Source organism: Theobroma cacao, chromosome 5 (genome assembly GCF_000208745.1).
Source record: "Theobroma cacao cultivar B97-61/B2 chromosome 5, Criollo_cocoa_genome_V2, whole genome shotgun sequence".
NCBI classification, from domain to species: domain Eukaryota; kingdom Viridiplantae; phylum Streptophyta; class Magnoliopsida; order Malvales; family Malvaceae; genus Theobroma; species Theobroma cacao.
The window spans coordinates 30,030,738-30,051,484 of record NC_030854.1 but is presented as its reverse complement, the minus strand read 5'-3'; the positions used below and the strand labels follow the sequence as shown (position 1 = coordinate 30,051,484).

At 34.8% G+C, this 20,747-nt stretch overlaps 3 protein-coding genes across 4 annotated transcripts; all 3 read right to left on the bottom strand.

Moving 5' to 3' along the window:
* LOC18599288 (non-functional pseudokinase ZED1) lies at nucleotides 667-2,899 on the bottom strand. Its single transcript, XM_018120796.1, has 2 exons — nucleotides 2,826-2,899; nucleotides 667-1,909 (listed from the first exon to the last, which is right to left on the bottom strand). Exon 2 carries the CDS (start codon nucleotides 1,892-1,894, stop codon nucleotides 839-841), a length of 1,056 nt encoding a protein of 351 aa, XP_017976285.1. The 5' UTR covers nucleotides 1,895-1,909; nucleotides 2,826-2,899; the 3' UTR covers nucleotides 667-838.
* LOC18599286 (protein PHYTOCHROME KINASE SUBSTRATE 4) lies at nucleotides 13,624-15,700 on the bottom strand. The gene has a single exon (XM_018120728.1). It carries the CDS (start codon nucleotides 15,270-15,272, stop codon nucleotides 13,779-13,781), a length of 1,494 nt encoding a protein of 497 aa, XP_017976217.1. The 5' UTR covers nucleotides 15,273-15,700; the 3' UTR covers nucleotides 13,624-13,778.
* LOC18599285 lies at nucleotides 18,366-20,481 on the bottom strand. 2 transcript variants are annotated; one of them, XM_007029194.2, is made up of 2 exons: nucleotides 19,834-20,481; nucleotides 18,366-18,914 (listed from the first exon to the last, which is right to left on the bottom strand). In XM_007029194.2, exons 1-2 carry the CDS (start codon nucleotides 20,314-20,316, stop codon nucleotides 18,855-18,857), a joined length of 543 nt encoding a protein of 180 aa, XP_007029256.1. In that variant the 5' UTR covers nucleotides 20,317-20,481; the 3' UTR covers nucleotides 18,366-18,854. The 2 variants fall into 2 exon arrangements, with proteins under 2 accessions (XP_007029256.1, XP_017977775.1); XM_018122286.1 differs by having other exon boundaries at nucleotides 18,366-18,917; nucleotides 19,834-20,474.

Genomic DNA, 20,747 nt, shown 5'->3' with positions numbered 1-20,747 from the left:
ACACAACATCGCAAGGATGCAGCCGTATAGCAGTTTTAGCCTGCCTCATAAAAGACATAAAACAGTTCTTGTATAGGTAGAATACAACAATTTCATATCTGATAGAACTTTTCATGGCGTTTAGAAACAAATGGTTGCAGCATATTGATGGATTCATCTGCTTTCTTGTTTAGGACAAAGTAAGTGGATGCAACCGAATTTCCATTCAAGATAGGAATGCCCCAAGAGGACAATTTGGATTTCTTGATCTATATTATGTGGGGTGGGTAAATGCAAATTTGAAATTTGCGGCTTTCAAACCTTAAGCTGGATAAACTCAAGTAGTAAAAGGGTCAATGCTGTACTCCTGGATAATTAGGGTAAGACTTCTACATCTGCTGAAGCTGCAGGTTTACCTGCTTCAGATTTTGAGCTATTTGCAAACTACTGAGTCCTAGAGTCTGGTGCTTTTTTGCTTCATGATAAACTAGAGTATGATTATTTGTTATCTGCAAATGTTCTGCATAATGAACTCTGCTGTATTCTTCATTCGATAGATGATAAATTCAGGACAAAAAATTCCAAAATTTCAACGACATGACAGGTAGCTTGCTCTATCTTCTCTCTTCAATAATCGCCTAATTCTTAATCTCACAACTATTAAAAAGCTAATGACAGATTAATTTTGAGTTTTGAATTTAGGATCTTTTGTATTATCGGATTTCTTGTGCACATTAAACATTAACAATTTAATAACATGAACATTCAGTTTTTATTGACTAAACACTACCCAAGCTAAACATAAGGTTTTAACAGTGTTAAAAATTTCTCCAACAACACATCGATCTCAAGTTCTAGGCTAGTCTATATTTGTTGGAGAACTTGAATCTCTGCAGTTTGTAATGTGGACAATATCCTGCGTAAAGCTCCTTTGATTAATCCGCCTGAGCTCCTTTGCCACATCAGTCATTGTTGGCCTATCTCCTGCTGATTCGCAAATGCAGTTCATGACAAGTGCTTTAAAAGCTTCCACTTGCTGCACTTCCTCAAGCAACATCTCTTTGAAAATCATGGGATCCAAAATCTCATCGAAGTCATATTTTCTAACGTAATCTGCTATATAGATTCTTTTATTGTTTTCAAGAGGGTCTTTGCAGATTTCATTTTGTCCAGTCAAAAGAATTAACATAAGAATACCAACGCTACAAACATCCTGCTTAGCCATATACTCAGCTGTAGTAAGTCCCATTATTTCTGGCACTTCATCCTTTACATCCACTTCATCATCAGAAAATGACCTTGACACAGAGAAATCCGATAGTTTGGCCGTACAGTCTTCACTCAGGAAGATATTCAAGCAGCGGATATCTCTATGGATGATAGGCTTGGGGAATGCAGTGTGGAGGTAAGCAACCACATTGGCAATGTCCATTGCAATTTTTAATCTACATCTCCATGATAAAGGCTGAAAATGACAGTTATTATTCTGCCTAGAAACTTGATCACCAAGATTTCCGCTCTCTGCAAATTCAAATACTAGAGTAGGAACTTTAGTCTCTAAGCAGCATCCCAACAACTTCAAGACATTCTTATGGACACTCATCAGCGATGCAACCACAATCTCATTGAAAACAACTTCGCATCGTTCAAAATTGCCTTTAAACTTCTTAATGAGCACTGGTTGGTCTCTCAGAAGACCTTTGTAGAACTTGTAAAATCTATTCTTATGTAAAACTCGTCGCAGGTCATAGTTGTTTGTTGCTCTCTTGAGCTCCTTGGCAGAGAAGCCACAAATAGGATTACATTTGCCATTACAAAAGGCAACGAGCTCCTGTAATAAAATGCTTCCATTCCTTATGAATGCTTTCTCTTCTTTGGATTTCAGTATTGTCCTAATTCTCGAAAGCAGAGTCATCCTACCTGCCCACAACTAATGTTCATAAAACAAAGTAAATAAAAGTTAGAACGAGAGCACATCTACAAGTTTTTAGTTCACACACTGGCAATCAATAGTATTCAGATTTAGAACACAGTTCTTATGCAGAAGTACTTTCAACTACTTTAATTATTGGACTTATAACCCTTGCTGAAATGACAAGGATTCGAAAGTAAACTGCACCGAGAAGATCACCTCCGAGCCATAATATATCTCAAAAACATCCTTTCCAAATAAAAATTACTGACACAGAGATGGACAAGAGATCACAACCATTCACTTGCCATGTTAATTGCTGCAAACAATATGAAAGCTATCTACTGCTAACTGATTATCTATTAGTTATAAAAGATGTTCATTTGGTCTTTTGAATACTCAATTACTTCTTGTTAAACGAGACAAGCACAAGTTTAGGATCAGGGAACTAATAGATGTTACTGCTAGTAATACCTATTCAGATTCCAGCTCATATAGGGTTTCTTCAAGTATCAAAATTATTTTGCTTGACTAAGCTTGATTTGGATCCAATTAGCAGACTCCATCGGTTAGTTACCTACCTTACACAAGGAGAAATAAGATTATGAACTGAAGGATGCATAATCCAATTCAAGGTGCTTGCTACCCTTCCCTAAAATTTTATTAACTCAGTCGTAACGTGATAACTGCGCAGATTTTTCTATTCTTTAGTGCACAAGGCAGAAACAAACACAAGAGGAGTACAATTAGATACAACAAAGCAAATTTAAATCATCTATTCTTAGTTCTTAATCAGCAACAAAACATGAACACAGAAAGAGAAAGTATATAGGAAGAAGTAGATAGAATGAACATATATAGTGCTTAAGCTAAAGATTTAACATTTGTGAATAAATCTTTGTGTGGGTTTATCAAAAGGAAAGGGAGAGAGTACCTCTAAATGATTGGTCTCAGAGGTGGGGATGTTAGAAAGTAACTTAGGTTTTAGTAAAAACTGTAGCAGTTTAAGCCAAGTTTGAACTCAATCATAAATTACCCATTTTCTTGTTCACTCCTTTAGGTTTACCTAGAGCTGGCCACGTCAACTAACTGGGCCTAGCCACTCAACAAAGTCCACTCCCCAAGGGTCACCGTTTTTCTACCGGTTGGTCTCTGTCATTTTTGTTTTTGTGTGTAAATTGCTTTCAATTTCTAATACTCCTGTCTTCATTTATTCATTCTTTTCAATGGATGGTATATATTTCATTGCATTTGCTTTCCATCATTGCTTTCAATTACTAATACTCCTGTCTTCTTACTTTAATTTCAAAACAACAAAAAAGTTTCATATGTATTTCAACCAATGCCACCCTTTTGACCTTCAATGCAGGCGAAATGTTAGAAGATAATGGCATGACAAAATGGCTACTAGAGAACCATTTATGTGTTAGTTTCTTTACGTTGAATGCGAAATTTTAAATTTTTTATACAATAACAGTAATTGTTATTTATATAAAAAATTATCGATCTATCACAAGAAAATTATCGGCCAAGATACATGTACCTTAGAACTGGATAATTGAATGTGCATGCATGCATAATTGATTCAATTCTAGTGGAAAGCTCTTATTCTTCATACTGACAATCATTAGCAGTGTACCAGTAGGCTCATACACAGTGCAGGTCTTATCTTAAAAAACTAAGGCATAGTTTTTTCCATAATTTGGCCTACACTAAGTAAATTTTGACTGATCTCAAGTGTAACCACTACATCAATAACATACTCCTACAACAGTGTCTTTTCCTTTTGCATGTAGGCACTCACCATTGTCAATTTTAACTTTGTACCAGTATGAGGAGTCCAGATTGATGAATAGTGCAGCATTTGGTGTCATGTGGTTGGTACAACCACTATAATTAGCCAAGTCTCACTCTTTTTGTTTGTTGTGCTACTTTTTACCGTGAACAATTGTTCGTCTACTGCATCAGCCTTGTCTGTGACTTGTGCAGGCTAGCTTTGAGGGTTTGTTTTATTCTTAAAAACCTTTTCAATGTGTCCTAATTAATTGCAGCCTCTACATCTCATTCCTGGCCTAAAATTTTCTACTTGGTTCATTTTCTTGCAATGAGGGTATTGAGGGTATATGCCTTTTCTACCTTGTAGTCTGCTGTTATTTTCCCTTCTTCCCTTTGTCTTTTGTATCACCATAGCATTTCTTTGCATTGCCTTCAACCATAGCTTTGTCTCTAAATTTTGCATGCAATGCTGTCTCTATTGCTGAATTAAGAGGTGCATTGAAGACTCTCTCAAGACATATTATTAACCAAAGGTCTATGCTTTGTTATTTTGTACCATGACGGCTGCTTACTCTCAAGTTTATGACAGCTAAATAGCTTACTAATGTAATGGTTAGCATATAATTAAATATCTACATACTGTACAAAGCTTGCCATATACGTTTTGTAGTATATCTCTCCTTCTATGAATGAACATCAGAAGTAGCCTATTGTTAAGAAAAAATACTTCACTTACTATGTTCTTCATGCTTGTTTTTTAATATGCTGTGTTGATCCTACCCCTATTCAAAAAAACAACATGATATCAGAGCTTTCATGGTCTTAAAGGCCTATTAGCAAATTTGGAAAACCTTCACAAAAAAATAAAATAAAATCAAAAACACTTTATCAGAACTTGGCTTCAGGTGGTAGCACTTCATCCCTTTCACCACTAGTTTTCAATGGTGAAAATTATGTTGTTTGGACAGTCAAAATGAAGGCCTTCCTTTGAGCATTTGACTTCTGGGAAGTAGTTGAGCAAGGAGGTGAGCCTCTGGCACTAAGAGCCAATCCCACCATAGCCCAAATAAGACAACATAGTGAAGATATGGCTAAAGGATACAAGGCCTTGTCCTACATTCACAATGCTGTGAAAAACATCATTTTCACAAAAATCATGGCTTGTGAAACGGCTTGTGAAACAGTTAAAGAAGCTTGGGACAAGCTCAAAGAAGAGATCAGTAGCAATCTTAAAAGAAAAAAAAAGGAAAAAAGAGAAAAGAAAAAAAAAGCTCAAATAAGAGTTTAATGGTTTTGATAGAACCAAGAAAATGCAAGTTATAAACCTAATGAGACAATTTGAAGTGCTGAAGATGAAAGAGGATGAGATAGTGAAGGATTATGTGGATAAGCTCATGAAGATTGTCAACCAAGTAAGGCTTATAGGAGCTGAGTTGTCAGATGCAAGAATTGTGAAAAAGGTACTTGTAAGCATTTTTGAGAGATTTGAGTAAAAAATTACAGCTCTTGAGGAATCAAAACAATGATGATCTTATAAGAGTTGGTTAATGCACTTCAAGCTTTTGATCAAAGGAGATAGAACAAATTAGACTTGAAGAGCACATTGAGACAGCTTTGCCAGCTAGGTTCAAGGACAAAACAGTCCTAGAAAGCAATGGTAAGAAGTCTTATGGTGACAAGAAAGACAAAGATAGAAAACCTGTTACAAATCAAGAAGTGGAAGGTGAGAAACACGGGTATCCTCCCTGCACCTATTATAAAAAAAGGAAATCATTCAGAGAATTTTGATTGTTTTAGGCCTAATGTCAAATGCAGGAGTTGCAATAAGTTAGGCCATGTTAAGAGAGTTTGTAAAAACAAAACAAATCAACAAAATCAACAAGCTCAAGTGACAGAAGAAGTTGAGACAACAAAAGAATTGTTGTTCATGGCATCCGAGGGCATTTTGGAAAAGTTTTCAGAAACTTGGCTCCTTGACAGTGCTTGATCAAGCACGACACCAAATGCTTCCATATTCTCTTCCCTTGATCAATGTCAGTTTGAAAGAATTGAAATTGGGAATGGAGACTACTTGGAGGCTATAGGCAAGGGTACAATTGCTATTTCTACCCCTGCAGGCACCAAGTATGTCTCAAATGTAATTCTAGTGCCAAGTATTATCCAAATTTGCTTAGTGTCAGTCAATTAATTGACAATGAATATTCTCTATTGTTTAAAGACAAGTATGCATTATTTTTAAGCCCTCGGGCAGTGTTTTGATGACTGTTAAAATGAAGAACAAATGTTTTTCTTTGGAATGGCATCAATTAAGTTTGGTTAAATTATGTAATTAGTCCCTGTATTATGCAAAAAGTATGAATTTAACCTGTGTACAATAATTTGTGTGAATGTGGTCCTTATACTTTGTTAATTTATTAGTTTCAGTATCTAACTCAAACATAAGTATATTGATGTGACATTTTTTACTAAGCTGATGTTGCATTAATAGAGCTGACGTCATATAATGCTGACATGACAAAACGTTTACCTAGTAAATAATTGCTCTCTCCATGTAAGTTTAACAAAGAATTAAAAAAAATCACCTAACCCTAAATTAAAAATTAAATGAGATTAACAAGAAACATTAAGAACTTAAAAATACGATATAAGAGAGAAAAAAAATCTACAACCGAAGAGGGAAGAGAATAGAATCAATTGGTTTTGAATCTGGAATTGAAGGTAGGGAAAATAATAGGTTTTCTTTTTGAAGATTTAACTGATTTTGAATTAACAATTTTTCATTGAAAATTCAATCGGTTAAATACAAAGGCCTTTGATGAGAAGCATCAGTTCACATCAATTGCCGCTGCCAAAGTTGCTTTTTTGGATCAGAAGATTGGTTTAATTGAGAAAATAAATGCTGGCACAACCATGGTGAACAACAAAGTGTGGGAAATGGACTAGAAGTCTCAAGTTTCCGAGAAAACCAAGTCTGCATTTGCAATTGCTGAGCAGATAGTCAGCACTAGATCTGCTACGTGGTTAAAAGAAATAAATATAGATGAAATTGCAACAAAGTCTTTATATTAACCAGTTGAATTTTCAAAAAAAAATTGTTGATTCAAAAACTAGTTGAATCTTCAGAAAGAAAACCCATTATTTTCCCTACCTTTAATTCCAAATTCAAAATCAGTTGATTCTCCCTCTCTTGATCGTCCCTCTTCAACAGTAGATTTTTTTTCTTTCTCTCTTAATTGTTTTGTTTTTTTGAAAGTTCTTAATGGTTTTTTGTTCATCTCATTTAATTTTTAATTTAGAGTTAGGGTGTTTTTTCTAATTTCTTTGTTAAACTCATGTGAAAAGTTTAATTTTTTTTTACAAGATAAATGTTTTGCCATGTCAACTTGATCAAAATACTACATCGACATACTTAACGATCCAATTTAACAGGATTAAAGTTAAGAACTGAAATTAAAAAATTAGTAAAGTAAAATGATTCAATTCACACAAATTATTGTATAGAGGCTAAATCTATACTTTTTGCATAGTATAAAGATTAATTGCATAATTTAACCTTTAAGTTTAAATGTTGTTGAAAAGGATGAACAATTTGACATTTTTGGCTTGCGACCTAAAAGTTTAAGGTCATTGCAACTATACTACCCTGAAGCTATTAAATTCTAAAATTTAGTGGCATATATGCCATCCATTCATGTTCATGAAGCTATCTGTGAAATTTGTCAAAATAATGAAACCTTCAATGTTGATAATAGGAAATGCATAATCTTCTACCATCTTAGAAAGTTACTATCATCAAACTACTCCAATTTCACAAAGTTAGAGTTCAATTCTCTTAATGTTCCACATGCAACAGCCATTGTTGAGAAGAAAATAAAACCTTAAGATCGTTAAAACACCGAACTGGAAAATGTAGAAATTGGCTTCAAGACGTGTATCAATACCACTGTCCTTAAGATTTTATTCGTCCCCACTTATAGGTGGTGTTTGGTACTTTTCAATATAATATGATTACAAATAATGTGATTGTAAACAATGTCATTGTAAGCAATGTGATTGTAAGAAATATAACGTTGCAACATTTGGTGTACAAGTAAAATTATGATTAAAATGTAAGATAACATTACAGCATTTAGTTTACAAATATTTTGCTAGAAATGTAATGTCAATTTCTAGAATTATTCATATTTATTAAAATGCCAGTTTAATATATTTGTATTTTTTATTGTTAATTTTTATATAATATTATTTCTTAAATATATTTTTAATGTTATATGTTTTATTTTTATTTTATTATAATCTTATATATTTTATTTTTATTTTAATATAATTTTTTATATTATATATTTTATTTTAATTTTTTTTCCTTTAAAAGACAATATAAATTTTATTGACAATTACTATGACTATTGAGAATAATTAAAAAACATTCTCGAAATTTATATAAAAAAAACAAATTATAACATTATAAAATATTTTTAACAAAATAACAAAATTAAAAGGTAAATGTCTTTAAAAACATTGTAGAGAGTAATGCAATCTGATTGTATTAGTTTTGGACTGCAATTATATTTCATCTATTGGTTGTAATGTGATTACATTGTAATCTTGTAATGGTTTGTTGTAAAACAAATATTACAATGTAATTTAATTCGGCATATTACGAGAAATGTGTTCCCACTTTCTTCATACCAAAGGTTACTATAGTGTGCAAAAAAGTTACCGATATATAAACCTCGAAGATATAAGAAAGCTAGTGATTGACGGTATTTTGTACAAATAATATATTCACTAAAGTATAACAAGATTATCAAACTTTTATAAATTTTTTCTACGATGAAATGATATAAAAAAAAAAACTTAGAAAATATTTAAGAGAAGAAGAAAAGATATTAATGTTTTCCGTTATACGTTCTGTTGTTAAAAGAAGGTTCTTTTTATTCAAACAGTTACAATTGTTGATCTTTTTCAACAAACATGATTTTTTTTTATTTCCAACATACATAACTCTTTTTTTATTTTCTAATTTCCAACACTTATAACTTTTACTTTTATTCTGAAATGAGATTGTATCCCATATTCATTTGAAAATGTCCAACAATTTTCTTATCAGTTGTGTCTTGATTTACGATGTTATTACACTTGAGAAGGTTTAATAATGGATTATAAGTAGATATAGTTTAGGCATTATCAGGACCTTTGAAGTGCTTCATTCTGTTGATTACAGAAGTGCTTCGTTGCTCTAAGCTTGGAACTTGGGAATCATCACTGAAATCGCTTTTAAAAAATTGTCCTAATATTTTTATGTTGTAAATCAGATTTTGACTGCCCAGTCAATCTTAAAAATAGAAAGAAACATATTAGCTACTTCTTTTCAATATCTTACTCAAAGAAGGCATGGATGCATTAGCTGAAATCATCTCATTTTTACAATTAGTTGATCACATTAAACTTTTAGCATTATAATTACAATAATAGTGAGTGTGGATGCATTAGCTATGATCAATTCAATATGCAGGATATTGTTCCTTGAACTTCTAAGTTCTAAACTAGGCTTTTCTTTTGAATTTTGAACTTTTGATCTTTTTTGTGAACCTTACTGCTTGCTCGCAAGCTATAAGATTGTAGCACCTAGCTGCGGCTGTAATAGACATTAGCGTTTAGGTATGCTGCAGCTTCTTGTTGTTGCTACTCACAAGCAACCAGCAGAAAGTATGGCATGGAATTCATTGACTTTCTGATTTTTCTCCTTAATGTCTCAGTTTTGAAACTAACTGCATGGTTCATGAATGTTTTCTTTTGGAATAAAGAGATTAGCAATTATTCTAGCGATAAGCTAGACCTGATTGGGAAGTATCAGGTTATTTGAGGTTAGCAGCAGGGCATAGTAAAGTACAATGCAGAGCAGCCAATTTTGGTATTTAAGTTATATTTGCTAGCATTCTGGAGGAAACGTCTTTTTACTTCTTTACTTTCTAAGCCAGAGCGCAGAAGCAGAGGTGAAAAAACTACAGTTGCTTTACAGAGTGATTGTGGTTTTCAGTAAGTTAGTGGTTGTTAACTTGTTGCTGTAGTAGTTGTGACATTGCAATTAGAAAATACTTTCCCCTTTTCCAACTTTCATCCGATTAAGAAAGAGAATTTTGTCTCATAGATTAGGTGGTATTTTGGTGTTTAGCACTACTATAGTGATACATGATGATGCTGTGATCAATCAAGATGTGAATATGGTGCAGATGACTATTGATAGATCCAGAAAACTTGAGTTCCCTGGAACATGTTTTTCGAGTCTTCATCTGGTTATATGAGCAGGAGAAGGTGATGAGCAGCAGGAGAGGTGCACGAGGAACATGATTGTTGATCCTTGATGGTGCGAGAAGTGAAGATAATCATGTTTTGCAAGTTTGTCCTTGGTAGCTGCCGAAATTTGGAGGGAGAATGTGCTAGCCAGCCTGGTTTGCAGCTTTGTATGGATACCCTTTCAGGAGTAGCTGAAGTACGTGTAACTGTAGTAGGAGAGGTACTCTCAATGGGAATGAATTCTCCTTGGACATAAATCTGTGTCTGTTTTCCAGCATTTGGTATCTTTGGAAGGCAAGGAATTGAAGAGTTTATTATAGTAGGAAAATAACTCTTGATGAGGATGTTGTTTGTATTGCCAAGAGAACAGCTAAGGAGATTTTTGGTAGCTTTTTAGCTCAGAGACATGGCAAAGTTGACCCAAATCATAAGCTTTATGACAAACACTGTTGGTAGTGTGATAGCACAGAATACACACTGTGGGGTTCATATGAATGCTGGAATTGAGATTGGTGTAGCAAGTGCCAAGTTAAGTGCTGATAAAGCTATCATCTCACGACAGAAGCATAAAGAAAAAGAAAAGAAATAAAACATATTGAAGCAACTATTTCTTGATAGGATTGTATCAAACCTTGGTGATCACAAAGGCATCAATAACGAGAATACAAGAATACAAACGACAAGTCTGATATCTTCCTTAGTAGCTTTAGCTTCCTTGTCGATAACGTAAGATTTCATTGCCCAATTTTCTATAAAATTAAATTAAAATTTAAAAATTCTGGGGTGTGAAAATGAAAGAAGAAAATGAATAAAGGTACAAATCTCGATGAATCTATATACACATAATTAGAATTTCACCAAAAAAAAATTAAAATTAAAATTGGAACTCAATTCAAAAAGCATTAATTAAAATGAATTCAAAAACCCTAAAATTCAAAGAAAATCAAGAACCAAGCACTTAGTTTTCTCTCGACTCAATTAGGAAGAAATTAATAAACAATTCAAAGGATGTAACATCTAAAGATTGAGGATTTGTAAATTCTGTTACTATTATGATTAAAAGTAATTTGAAAGAAATAAATTAAGCAAATGCTATGCAAAAAAATAACTAATCAATATATAAACAAAATTTTATATCATTGTGATGTTAGGAAATACATCTTAAAAATGAAGATTTAACAATTTTAATAGATATTACATTGTCGATGTTCTAGCTTCATTATACCATACCTTTGCGCTCTCTACACTCTGGTTCCATGAAATTGAACAAGAGGTTAATTAAGGTTTCCTTTTCCTTATTGCGCAGCAGGCATGTTTTAGCAGTACTACTCAACACTCCTTTCCTTGCTAATTCCTCCTTCGCCTCCACCCCTCCCTTCAACACTTGCCAACGAAATACTTTAACATTATAAGATGCGAGTCCTGCCCGTATTTGCTCCCAAGAATCTTTGTGCTATTGTTTGTCGTTGCCAACCTGCACAAAGACTTAACGGAATATTTACCACATGGTGATAATTTCCATATCACCTTGTCCTCTAACTTTTCACACATTATGAAATTCTCCAAGGTGCAGAGACAGAAGTGTTCCGCTATTCCTTCTCCCAATCAAATAAATTTCTTCTCAACTCAATCCTTCACTTCCAAGTATTGTTGTCCTAGAACCCGAACTCAATTAACTTTCCTATCTTATTTATTATAAGTGCAAATACTCTTACAAGACGTACCTAGCTAAGCCTCGTTCCTTCAATCCATTTGTCATTTCAAAATAAGATGCTTTTCCAGTTTTTCACTGCAAAACCCAACCCTCATGTAACATGACAAAAGAAACAACTGTTAGGGGATAGGTTGCTAATAATATTCTTCCAAATGATTGACATCTTCCTGTTGCCTTCCGGAATTAGTATCATATTAAAAGGGCTTTCTCCACTATGATGGACCTCCAAGGGCTTCATTTTCATACTTCCATATTCACTTATTCAACAATGCTCTATTTTTGGTCTTGAGATCAATCACTCCAAGACCCCATGGTCTTTATAGTTGCAAACGCACCCCCCATCAACATAATGAACTTTCCTTCCTGAATTTTTATTTTGAACAACAATTTTCCTTCCTAAAATTGACTTGTCTCCCAAGAATCTTCGTTGAATTTTTCTGAGCTACTCAACCACTCTCTTAAGAATTTGAAACAGAGACACGTAATAGATTCGGTAAGCTCCCTAGCACCGTCCTGAGCATTGTCAATCTACCACCAATCGATAATAGTTTCAATTTCCAACAAGCTAGTTTAGCTTCAAAATTCTCCACCACCAGGTTCCAAATTCTCAGAGAGCTTTGGTTACCTCCCAACATAAGCCCTAGATAAGTACTCTATTTTGGATATCTATCTTCAACTCCGCCATTACTTGAAAGCATCTCAGAATTCTTTTGATGTTCACCAAATTGTCCAATTGCGATTTGCAAAAAAACACAATCATCCGCATAACTGTTGGTGTGAGATTACAAATCCATTTCTTCCAATTGACATTCCGTTGCACATTCTCATCTCCACTATTTTATTCATTACATATGTCATCGTTGTTTCTTTTTTTCTTATTTAAGATCAATGTCATCTTCTATTTTGCATGCCGATTACTTGCTGTTTGAGCTTTTTTTATGATGCCAAAAAGTAATTGCAAAACAAATGCAAGCAATGATCTCCCTATAACATGAGAAATGAAGTCATTAGAGATTGTATTGCAACTTAATGCAGCAGTGATGATGATGGTGTTGATACATTTCCCGATTGGCGAATGAAATACAAAAGAAGACTTTCCACCATATACAGCATCTTTCTACTGTTCTTTAACAATGGCAACAGAAAGGGTAAGTTTTGAAACTGATCTAGACTGTCTGTGTTTTTTCAAGTTGTTTGTTTCTTTTTCTGCCCACTTAGCTTAAAGTTATGTATTCGTTTCTTTTCCTGGCCAGTTGTCTAAACTTTTATCTTCTCAATGTATAGTTGATTTAACTGATGATACTGAATACATTGATTCAAGTCCCCTCAAAGTGATAGTGTTTTCTTTGAAAGTTGTTGAGACCATTATATTTAATGCTACAGTGTTGATTTGCATGTTGGAATAGATTACTTTTGTGATTATTGATATTGTTATATATAAAAAAATTATCCCATTCGAAATTAAGAAATTGTCACATATTCTATTAAGGTACATTTAAAAAAGATTAATAAATATGTGATAAATAAAAAGACATACGACAATATTTTAATTTTCTTTGCAGGAATTTAAAATTTTTTCAACAATATATAGAATAATAATCTTATTATACAATAATATTAAGATTTAATTAGATATCTGTTCGAGGGATGAAAATATATAAATATTTTGAGCCTTATCCTTGCAGTACTTTAGTGGTTTGTTGAAACTCTGCAATATTACACCATTAATGTTATAATGACTCCAAATTAATTCAATTACAAAATTGAATTACTACATGGTAATTTTCATTACACTGATTCACATGCTTATGTTTGCTTCATTTAGTAAAAATAAAAGGTGAGGTAGTATAGACCTACCTACTAAAGAAACAACAATGTTTTTTATGAAGTTTATTCATACTAATGGGATAGATTGATTCTCAATTAATGATGTGAAACAAGAATCAAAGATCTCAAAGATTTTGTGGTCCATGTTAATTGAAATCCCCCAAAAAAATCAGCAGCACACAACATAAGATTTATTTTGCTGTATAAGAGCAAAGCAGAAGAACAAGAGAGCACACGAATTATAGGAAAATAAACGAGAAAAAGAAAAAAGATTTATGCTGCAAAAGGGAGGGACAAGCGAGCAAGCGGTGGCTTGTTCACATTGCCCACATGCTTTGATGTAGTAGTTGCCGGTCCCTGAGGGGGCACGTACTTGACAGGGTTCGGCCCCACGCTCACCGCCTTCTCGCATCGACAGCTCAACAACCCATTCCCTGATTTCTTCTTGCCGCCATTGCCATGTGCTGCGATGCTCACCTCCTCCGCTTCTGATACCCCAACAGACCCTCTCTCAAACCCCTCTGCGGTTGTCACGCTCCAGTCTATGCTCGCCTCGCTCGGCTCGTAGCACTCGGTCATCACCGGCGAATACTGACAGCCGAAGCCTGACCCGTTGGTAGGCCCTGCTATCGATCTTCTTGCATTAAAGCTCGAGGAAGCCTCGTCCAACGCATCTCGAAGATGGTACATTGCATATGGCGTCGTCTGGCCCTGAGTGGTTGTGGAGAAGCTCTCGATTTCGAACAAGTCTGAGCTGGTATCACTGCCAACATCATCGTCTGTTATGGTTGTTCTGGACGCCAGTTTCTTTGAAACAGAAATAGATGATGATTCCTCAGAAGGTCGGAACACCTCCAACGAGTCTCGAGCTGTATCCTCATCATCAACTTCAAGAGAATTAGTATTATTTCTATTCACTGCCATTTTCACGTGGGATGATATTGGTTGTTGATTAAGTACTGGAAACGTGAAGCCAGCAGTCCCGGAACCATTACTTATCATCAGGGGTCTTGCTGTTGCTGAGGCTACCACACGCTGTCCTAGGCTAGAAGAATGAAACTGATTCTCTAATGAGATCCTCTGAGGATTACAAGCTAGTAGTATCTCTTCCCGTTTATCCCCCCAGCTTGAACTTTTTGTACCCAAACTTTTCTGATCCTCTAACTTGAGTTTCTGATTCAAACTCAAGGATGTTTTGGGCTCGACCTGAACAGATTTCTTGCTAGAGCAAGGGCACCTTCGCCCCCAAAGCCATTTTATTGTACCAGTGCCAGTGGCAGACTCTTTTTTCTTGCCATCGATGGTAGGATTTTTCATGGTCATAGACACCGCAATGGCACCAGGAGGATTTGACAGCAAACCAGTCTGGCTATTCCAGCTAGCCTCTGACGAAGCCGTTGGTGTTGCATGGAAGGAACGAACTCGGTAAGTCCTGCCAAAACCGTAGCCGTCAGTAGCTGATGAAGCAGAAGAGAATCTGGACAAGGCAGAGAGATCACATCCGTCTGACGAAATGCGATCCAGATTGGGAAGGTTAAGGGGGGACACCCTTTTGCACACTCTTGCGTCGTTGTTACTTTCGTTGAAGTATCTCTGGGCATCGAAAATGCTAATCTCTGTATCCTCATCTGCAGATACATCGACTCCAGGGGTGCTTTTCCGGTGCGGAAATGAAACGTAAGAAAGGGAGGATTTTAGCTCCAGGGCATGTTGTCGAGAGCCTGCTCCTCCTCCATTAACAGTTGTCATTACTCTTGGCTGATCCATCAGTAATTAATCAAACCTGAAGAAGAAAAAAAGAAGAAGGAAAGGCAACAATGGACATATGGCTGTAGAATTGCCTTCTGAAATTCCATATTAGCAGGTATATGTAGAGGTTGGGTACAAAGTTGTCCAAAACATCAATCATACATACATACTCCAGCAGTGAAAATTATCTACCAAATAAGGAAACCAACATTCGCAGATTTATTTATTTCCATATAAGGGGGTTTAAAACTTTAAACCACAACCACAAGATCCAAGATCCTGGACCCGCAAGAGAGAAGGGACCACAGCCAGCAGATGATCTACATCCATCAGAATGTCCAACATGCCATGGAAAATTATTGTATATTATCCCCACAGAAATGTCTGATACATAGTCTTCTTTTTCTTCATCTTACAATTAAGTTATAACCAAATTTGATCCTATTTTATGTATATGGATGATCAATAAATTGATTAGATTAGTCATGTGGACTCTTATCATTTTGGTGTTATTGTGGAAACCAATTCCGCAACTGACAAAAAACCTTACAGGATAGGGATGTGCAAGACAAGTTGGTGACTTTATCCAATCTTGAGAGGCATGATTGATTTTGGGAGCTGCGCTGTTTCTTCTTTGTTCTGTATTATTTTTTCTCAATCCTTCCATATTAGTATTTTATTGTCCTAGAAAATAAATACCACTCATTCATTTAATACATTAATTAATCATCTCTTTTGGGTCTGGGCATGTAGGTGGATCGATCATGCATTATTTCTCAGCACTTTTTCTCTTGAGCTTGTTTAAGGCAGGCAGCTTTAAGCTATGCGTACCTCAAGCTACTTCCATTGCTTGCAAAGTCCGCATGATTATACTTGGAATTCATTTTATGTTATTTCAAATGGAATCCAACTTTATAATTGGGAAAAACTTGAATTAATTATTGACTATTTATGAGTTATTTTTTTATTTTTTATAATGTTATTTTCTTTAATAATGTATGATTCGATTATGTGTAAATAATGATTAAAAATAAATATTTATTTTTTGATAAGAGAAATTGAACACTTCAGTGTTTTCATGTTTTCAAAAAAAAAATACAGAATTGAATAGAAAAGTGTAGTGATTGCCTTAGAAAAAAGTTTGTTCATTATTGTTAAAATTGCAGCCATATTTCATCGTGTAAATGGGTAACTCTTACTTAGCACGTAGCAGATCCTATGAGTTGCGCAAGTCTTTTCAAGTCTATGAGATGATGGTTTTTGTTATCTTCTTTTTCGAACTTCAAGTTAGGAGGTGCCTCCATGTGTTTGGGTTTCATTCAAATACGGATTTAAACCTAACTTGAACCTTTAGAAAAATAATTAATATAATTGAAACTTTATTTTCATATTCTGTAAGGTCTGATCAAGCATTTTCTGGAATCCCTAACAGCGCGTTTGGTAGGGAGAATAGCATTCCCATACCATTCCGTGTCTCTTGTTTGGTTGTCAAATAAGGTGAGGAATAGGAATTCCTCAAATTTGTCTTTGGGGAGGGAATGGTTAATATCCGTCTCCCCCTTGATATTATCTATTCCATGATCAGGAGAATAAGTTTGAAATATTATTTGACTAAAATACTCTCAGTTGATTAAAAAATCATGACTCTGTCTCATATAAAATTTATTTTTTTTCTCTCTCTTTCTCCTTCCCCCATCTTCCTCAGGACTTTCAGTCGCCCTTCCCCCGAAAAGCCTCTCCTCTCTCAGTTGATCTTCGACCGTCTTCCTCTCCTCTCTTAGTCGGCCTTCCCCCGTCTTCATCTCCTCTCTTAGCTGGTCTTCATATTTTGTAAGGTTTGATCAAGCATTTTCTGGAATCCCTAAAAGAAATATATATTCAATGGCACTAATCTATTTCTGAATATAACGCTTGATAATATTTATATTAATAATTTTTGTATTCTAATAATTAATAACTAAATGTAATCGATCTTCTTAATTTTAGTAAACTTCATACTTATAATGTTTGTACGAATTTGAAATGCCTTCTGTTGTTTACTCTTAGGATTTTTATCCCATAAAATATTTACGGGTTTTAATTATTAATACGAGCTCATTTTAAGTAATTACATTAAATTAATTATTTTTTATTTATTTTCTTGTTGATTTTAGTTTAGTTTAATATTTTATGAAATTATTACAGTTTGTAAATAAATTTATATAATTGGCGCGTGTACATTTGATTAATTATGTTTTTTTTTAAAATATATAATTCAGTGAGCATGTATCAATTATTTAAACATATTTGCATGTATAAAAACTTCATCACCCGTGTAAATAGCATAATTTATTAATTTTCCTTCTTTAAAAGGATCTGAGCTAAGTATGACAAATAGACCATTAGCCTCTGATTATATAGTTTTGCCAGTTTGTTTATGCTTCCAAGCAAAATTCAAACAAGACTGATTGGCTTTCCCTTTATGGAACCCAACCAAATGGTGGGACGAAAAGATTGTTCTATTTCGGTTTGTTTAAGTTATCATTCACGTCATGTTGAACTTCTGTTAAATAGTTTGTTACTCAATTAAGAGGCAAGCTCTCAATAATTATGACATTGCACCTCGGTTCTGGTTCAAGAGTTGAGTACATAGATTTCAGATCCCTTTACACTACTTCTCTAGCAAGGAACTCCAGAAGGGTGTGATTCCCGAATCCTCAACTCTTTCACTGCTCTGCCAACAAAAGTTTGACACTAGAAAAACAACATTGCATCTTGCTTCAAGACACACTTCAAATTCTGTCAGCACTATAGTCCTAACTGGAAACTCAAGATACGGTGTAATTCCTGAATATTGAACCCTTTCCATTGCTCGGCCAACAAAAGTTTGACGCTACAAAGATATGGTAATAGGATTGCATATGTTCAACACATAATTCCATTACAAGGAGTATATCTTTCTTTCATGTTCATTACAATCTACAAGTCCTAATTATCACAAGCGGGTGATGTTAACCAACAAGAGTAAAATACCAGATGAACAGCATGTTTATTTCCTATCACACCTTATTAGATATAATGGGAAAAGAATTAAGCGTGATGTATGAGATGAGGAAAAAGAAGAGAGAAATATTAAGGCACTCGTAGAAAGAGGGGATAATAGTATGATTGGCAGTATGTTTTCGCTTAAGTATCATATATTTAACTGAACGATACAATGACAGGACGAGAACAAAGAGTTCTCTCCATTTACAGAAACACAACACAACACTTGCATATTTGTATGTCTAGCGATGTGATGACGATAGACAACAGCAACTTCTAGCACATTATTTAAGTGAAACCAAACCTTACCACATGCCCCAATTCAACCTCAACTCAGCAATACAACACTCAATGCTCTTCACCTGTATCTCTTAAGTTTTACCAAAATTGTTATTCTTGCTAAGGCAGAAATATCAGCTGGAATAGTCTGTACAACACAGCAAGCAAGCAAGCACACAACAGGAAGCTTATAACCCATCAAAATAGACCCTCAAAGAGCCTCGTGATGCAAGAAGAGAAACTCACAGCCTCATGAACTATCTTGAAACTTGAATATAACATCTCTGCCTCCAGAGTCTATGATACAGCCTTTAGCATGTCCCCTTCAACAATTCCATTACCAAGCAACTCGGATGGCTTCTGAAATATAAGAGAGAGAACAAGAGAGGAAGGTGTAGAGGCAAAGTCAATTTAGTCACCATCTTAATTTGAGAGAGCAAATAGAACTTGTGGATTTAATTAGGAAATCATCAAACCATAGCAAAAATTATGATGCTATTTACACATAAGAATCACGCGAATACATTCTAATACAATTTTTTAAATTCAAAATAAAAAAGCACATATTATAAATCATCCACAAAGTTCCACATAAAAAACCATTTATTGGGAATTTTAAAAAAAAACATAAAAGACTTACATCAATCAAAGACAAACAGATTAACAGTTAATCAACTAAAATAAATTGGATTATCTCAGCTAGCTCAATTAGCCATCATCTCATTATTTGCGGTCCACTACATGATCCCAGACTCATTAAAGCAATTATGTTAACATCATTGGCGAGACCAAGATATGGTGGTATCAATAGCTATAGAGCTCCAACCACCAACCACCAACCACCAAGATATGGTGGTATCAATAGCTATAGAGCTCCAACCACCACCCCTCCCCCTCTTTCACAAATTTATCAGTCTATGTGTGTGCCTGCGCATGTCTGTATGTGTACTTCAGAATATTGAATTCCAGAATTTAGCAATGAAATTCTCAGACATCAAAATCAAATGCCTGTTATATGCAGCAACAAACTAATTACATATATGTTGATTATTTGTCTCAAACTTCACAGGTAGCTAGCATCTGATGAAATCAAAAACAAGAGTCTCAAACGAGAACTCATTAGAATCACCAAGAATCTATTAAGAGAAAGTAAGCAAGATTGTGAAAATAAATAGCATATTATAAAAATAAAATTAAATCAATCTAAATTATAATAACAGACAAGGGAAAAGTATCATCTACAAGTGAGAAGCAAGAAGCTTTATGCAGAAGCAACCTGGGAATCTGATTGAGTGTGAGAATCATCAGGATCAACGGCGGTGCAATCACGGGGACTCTCAAACAACGACAAGGAGAACTGTTTATCAACGACGCCAACGTCGAAGTTGATCAAACCGGAGCTGGGATCATCGACGCGTATGCTAATGACGGGGAACCAAAGGAACAGCTCCTGCTGCGTCACACCGGATAAATTCGCGATCTTCCCGAAAGATAAGACTCCGGAGATGATGAAATCGTAGTGGAGCTGGTTCTCGAATTTGGCGTTGCAGGGTTCGGTTAGGTTTACTTGGAAACGGTGCGTTTCGGGGTCGATTGAAAATTCGGTTATGCCCTTGGGAAGGAGACCCATGGGGAGGCCGTTGCGTTCCAAGTGGTCGTAGATTGAGGAAGGGGATGATTGGGCGGTGGGAAAACTAAGGGAAATGAAAAGGAAAGTTAAGGAAAGTGCGGGAAAGAGAGAGAAAATTGAAAATCCCATGTTTGGGGCTTCTTTTCTCTCTCTTTTTCCCCAAAAAGGAAAAACAAATCGATTTTTTTGGACAGAGATTTTTGGTTTATGGATGATGCTTCGATTGGTTTAAGGTTGAAGCAAAGGGAAAGAGGAAGGAAACCAGAACAGATTTTTTTAGAAGGGCTAGGATTTTGTCTGCTGTTTGGATGAAGATGTCCAACCACGCGCCCACTAGTAGCGTGAACACGCGTTTGATAGCGTCAAAAAATGAGAATCCTCTTGTCCAAGTAATTGCCAATTTGGGATATATTGCAGGCGCCACTGTTAAAATAAAGGCCACTGTCAAAAGTGGGATACTAAACTTTGTTTGTAGCATTATTTACAAGTCATATGTTTACGACTTAATACTTTAGATACACTGAATTTTATATATATATATATATATATATATAGTAGTA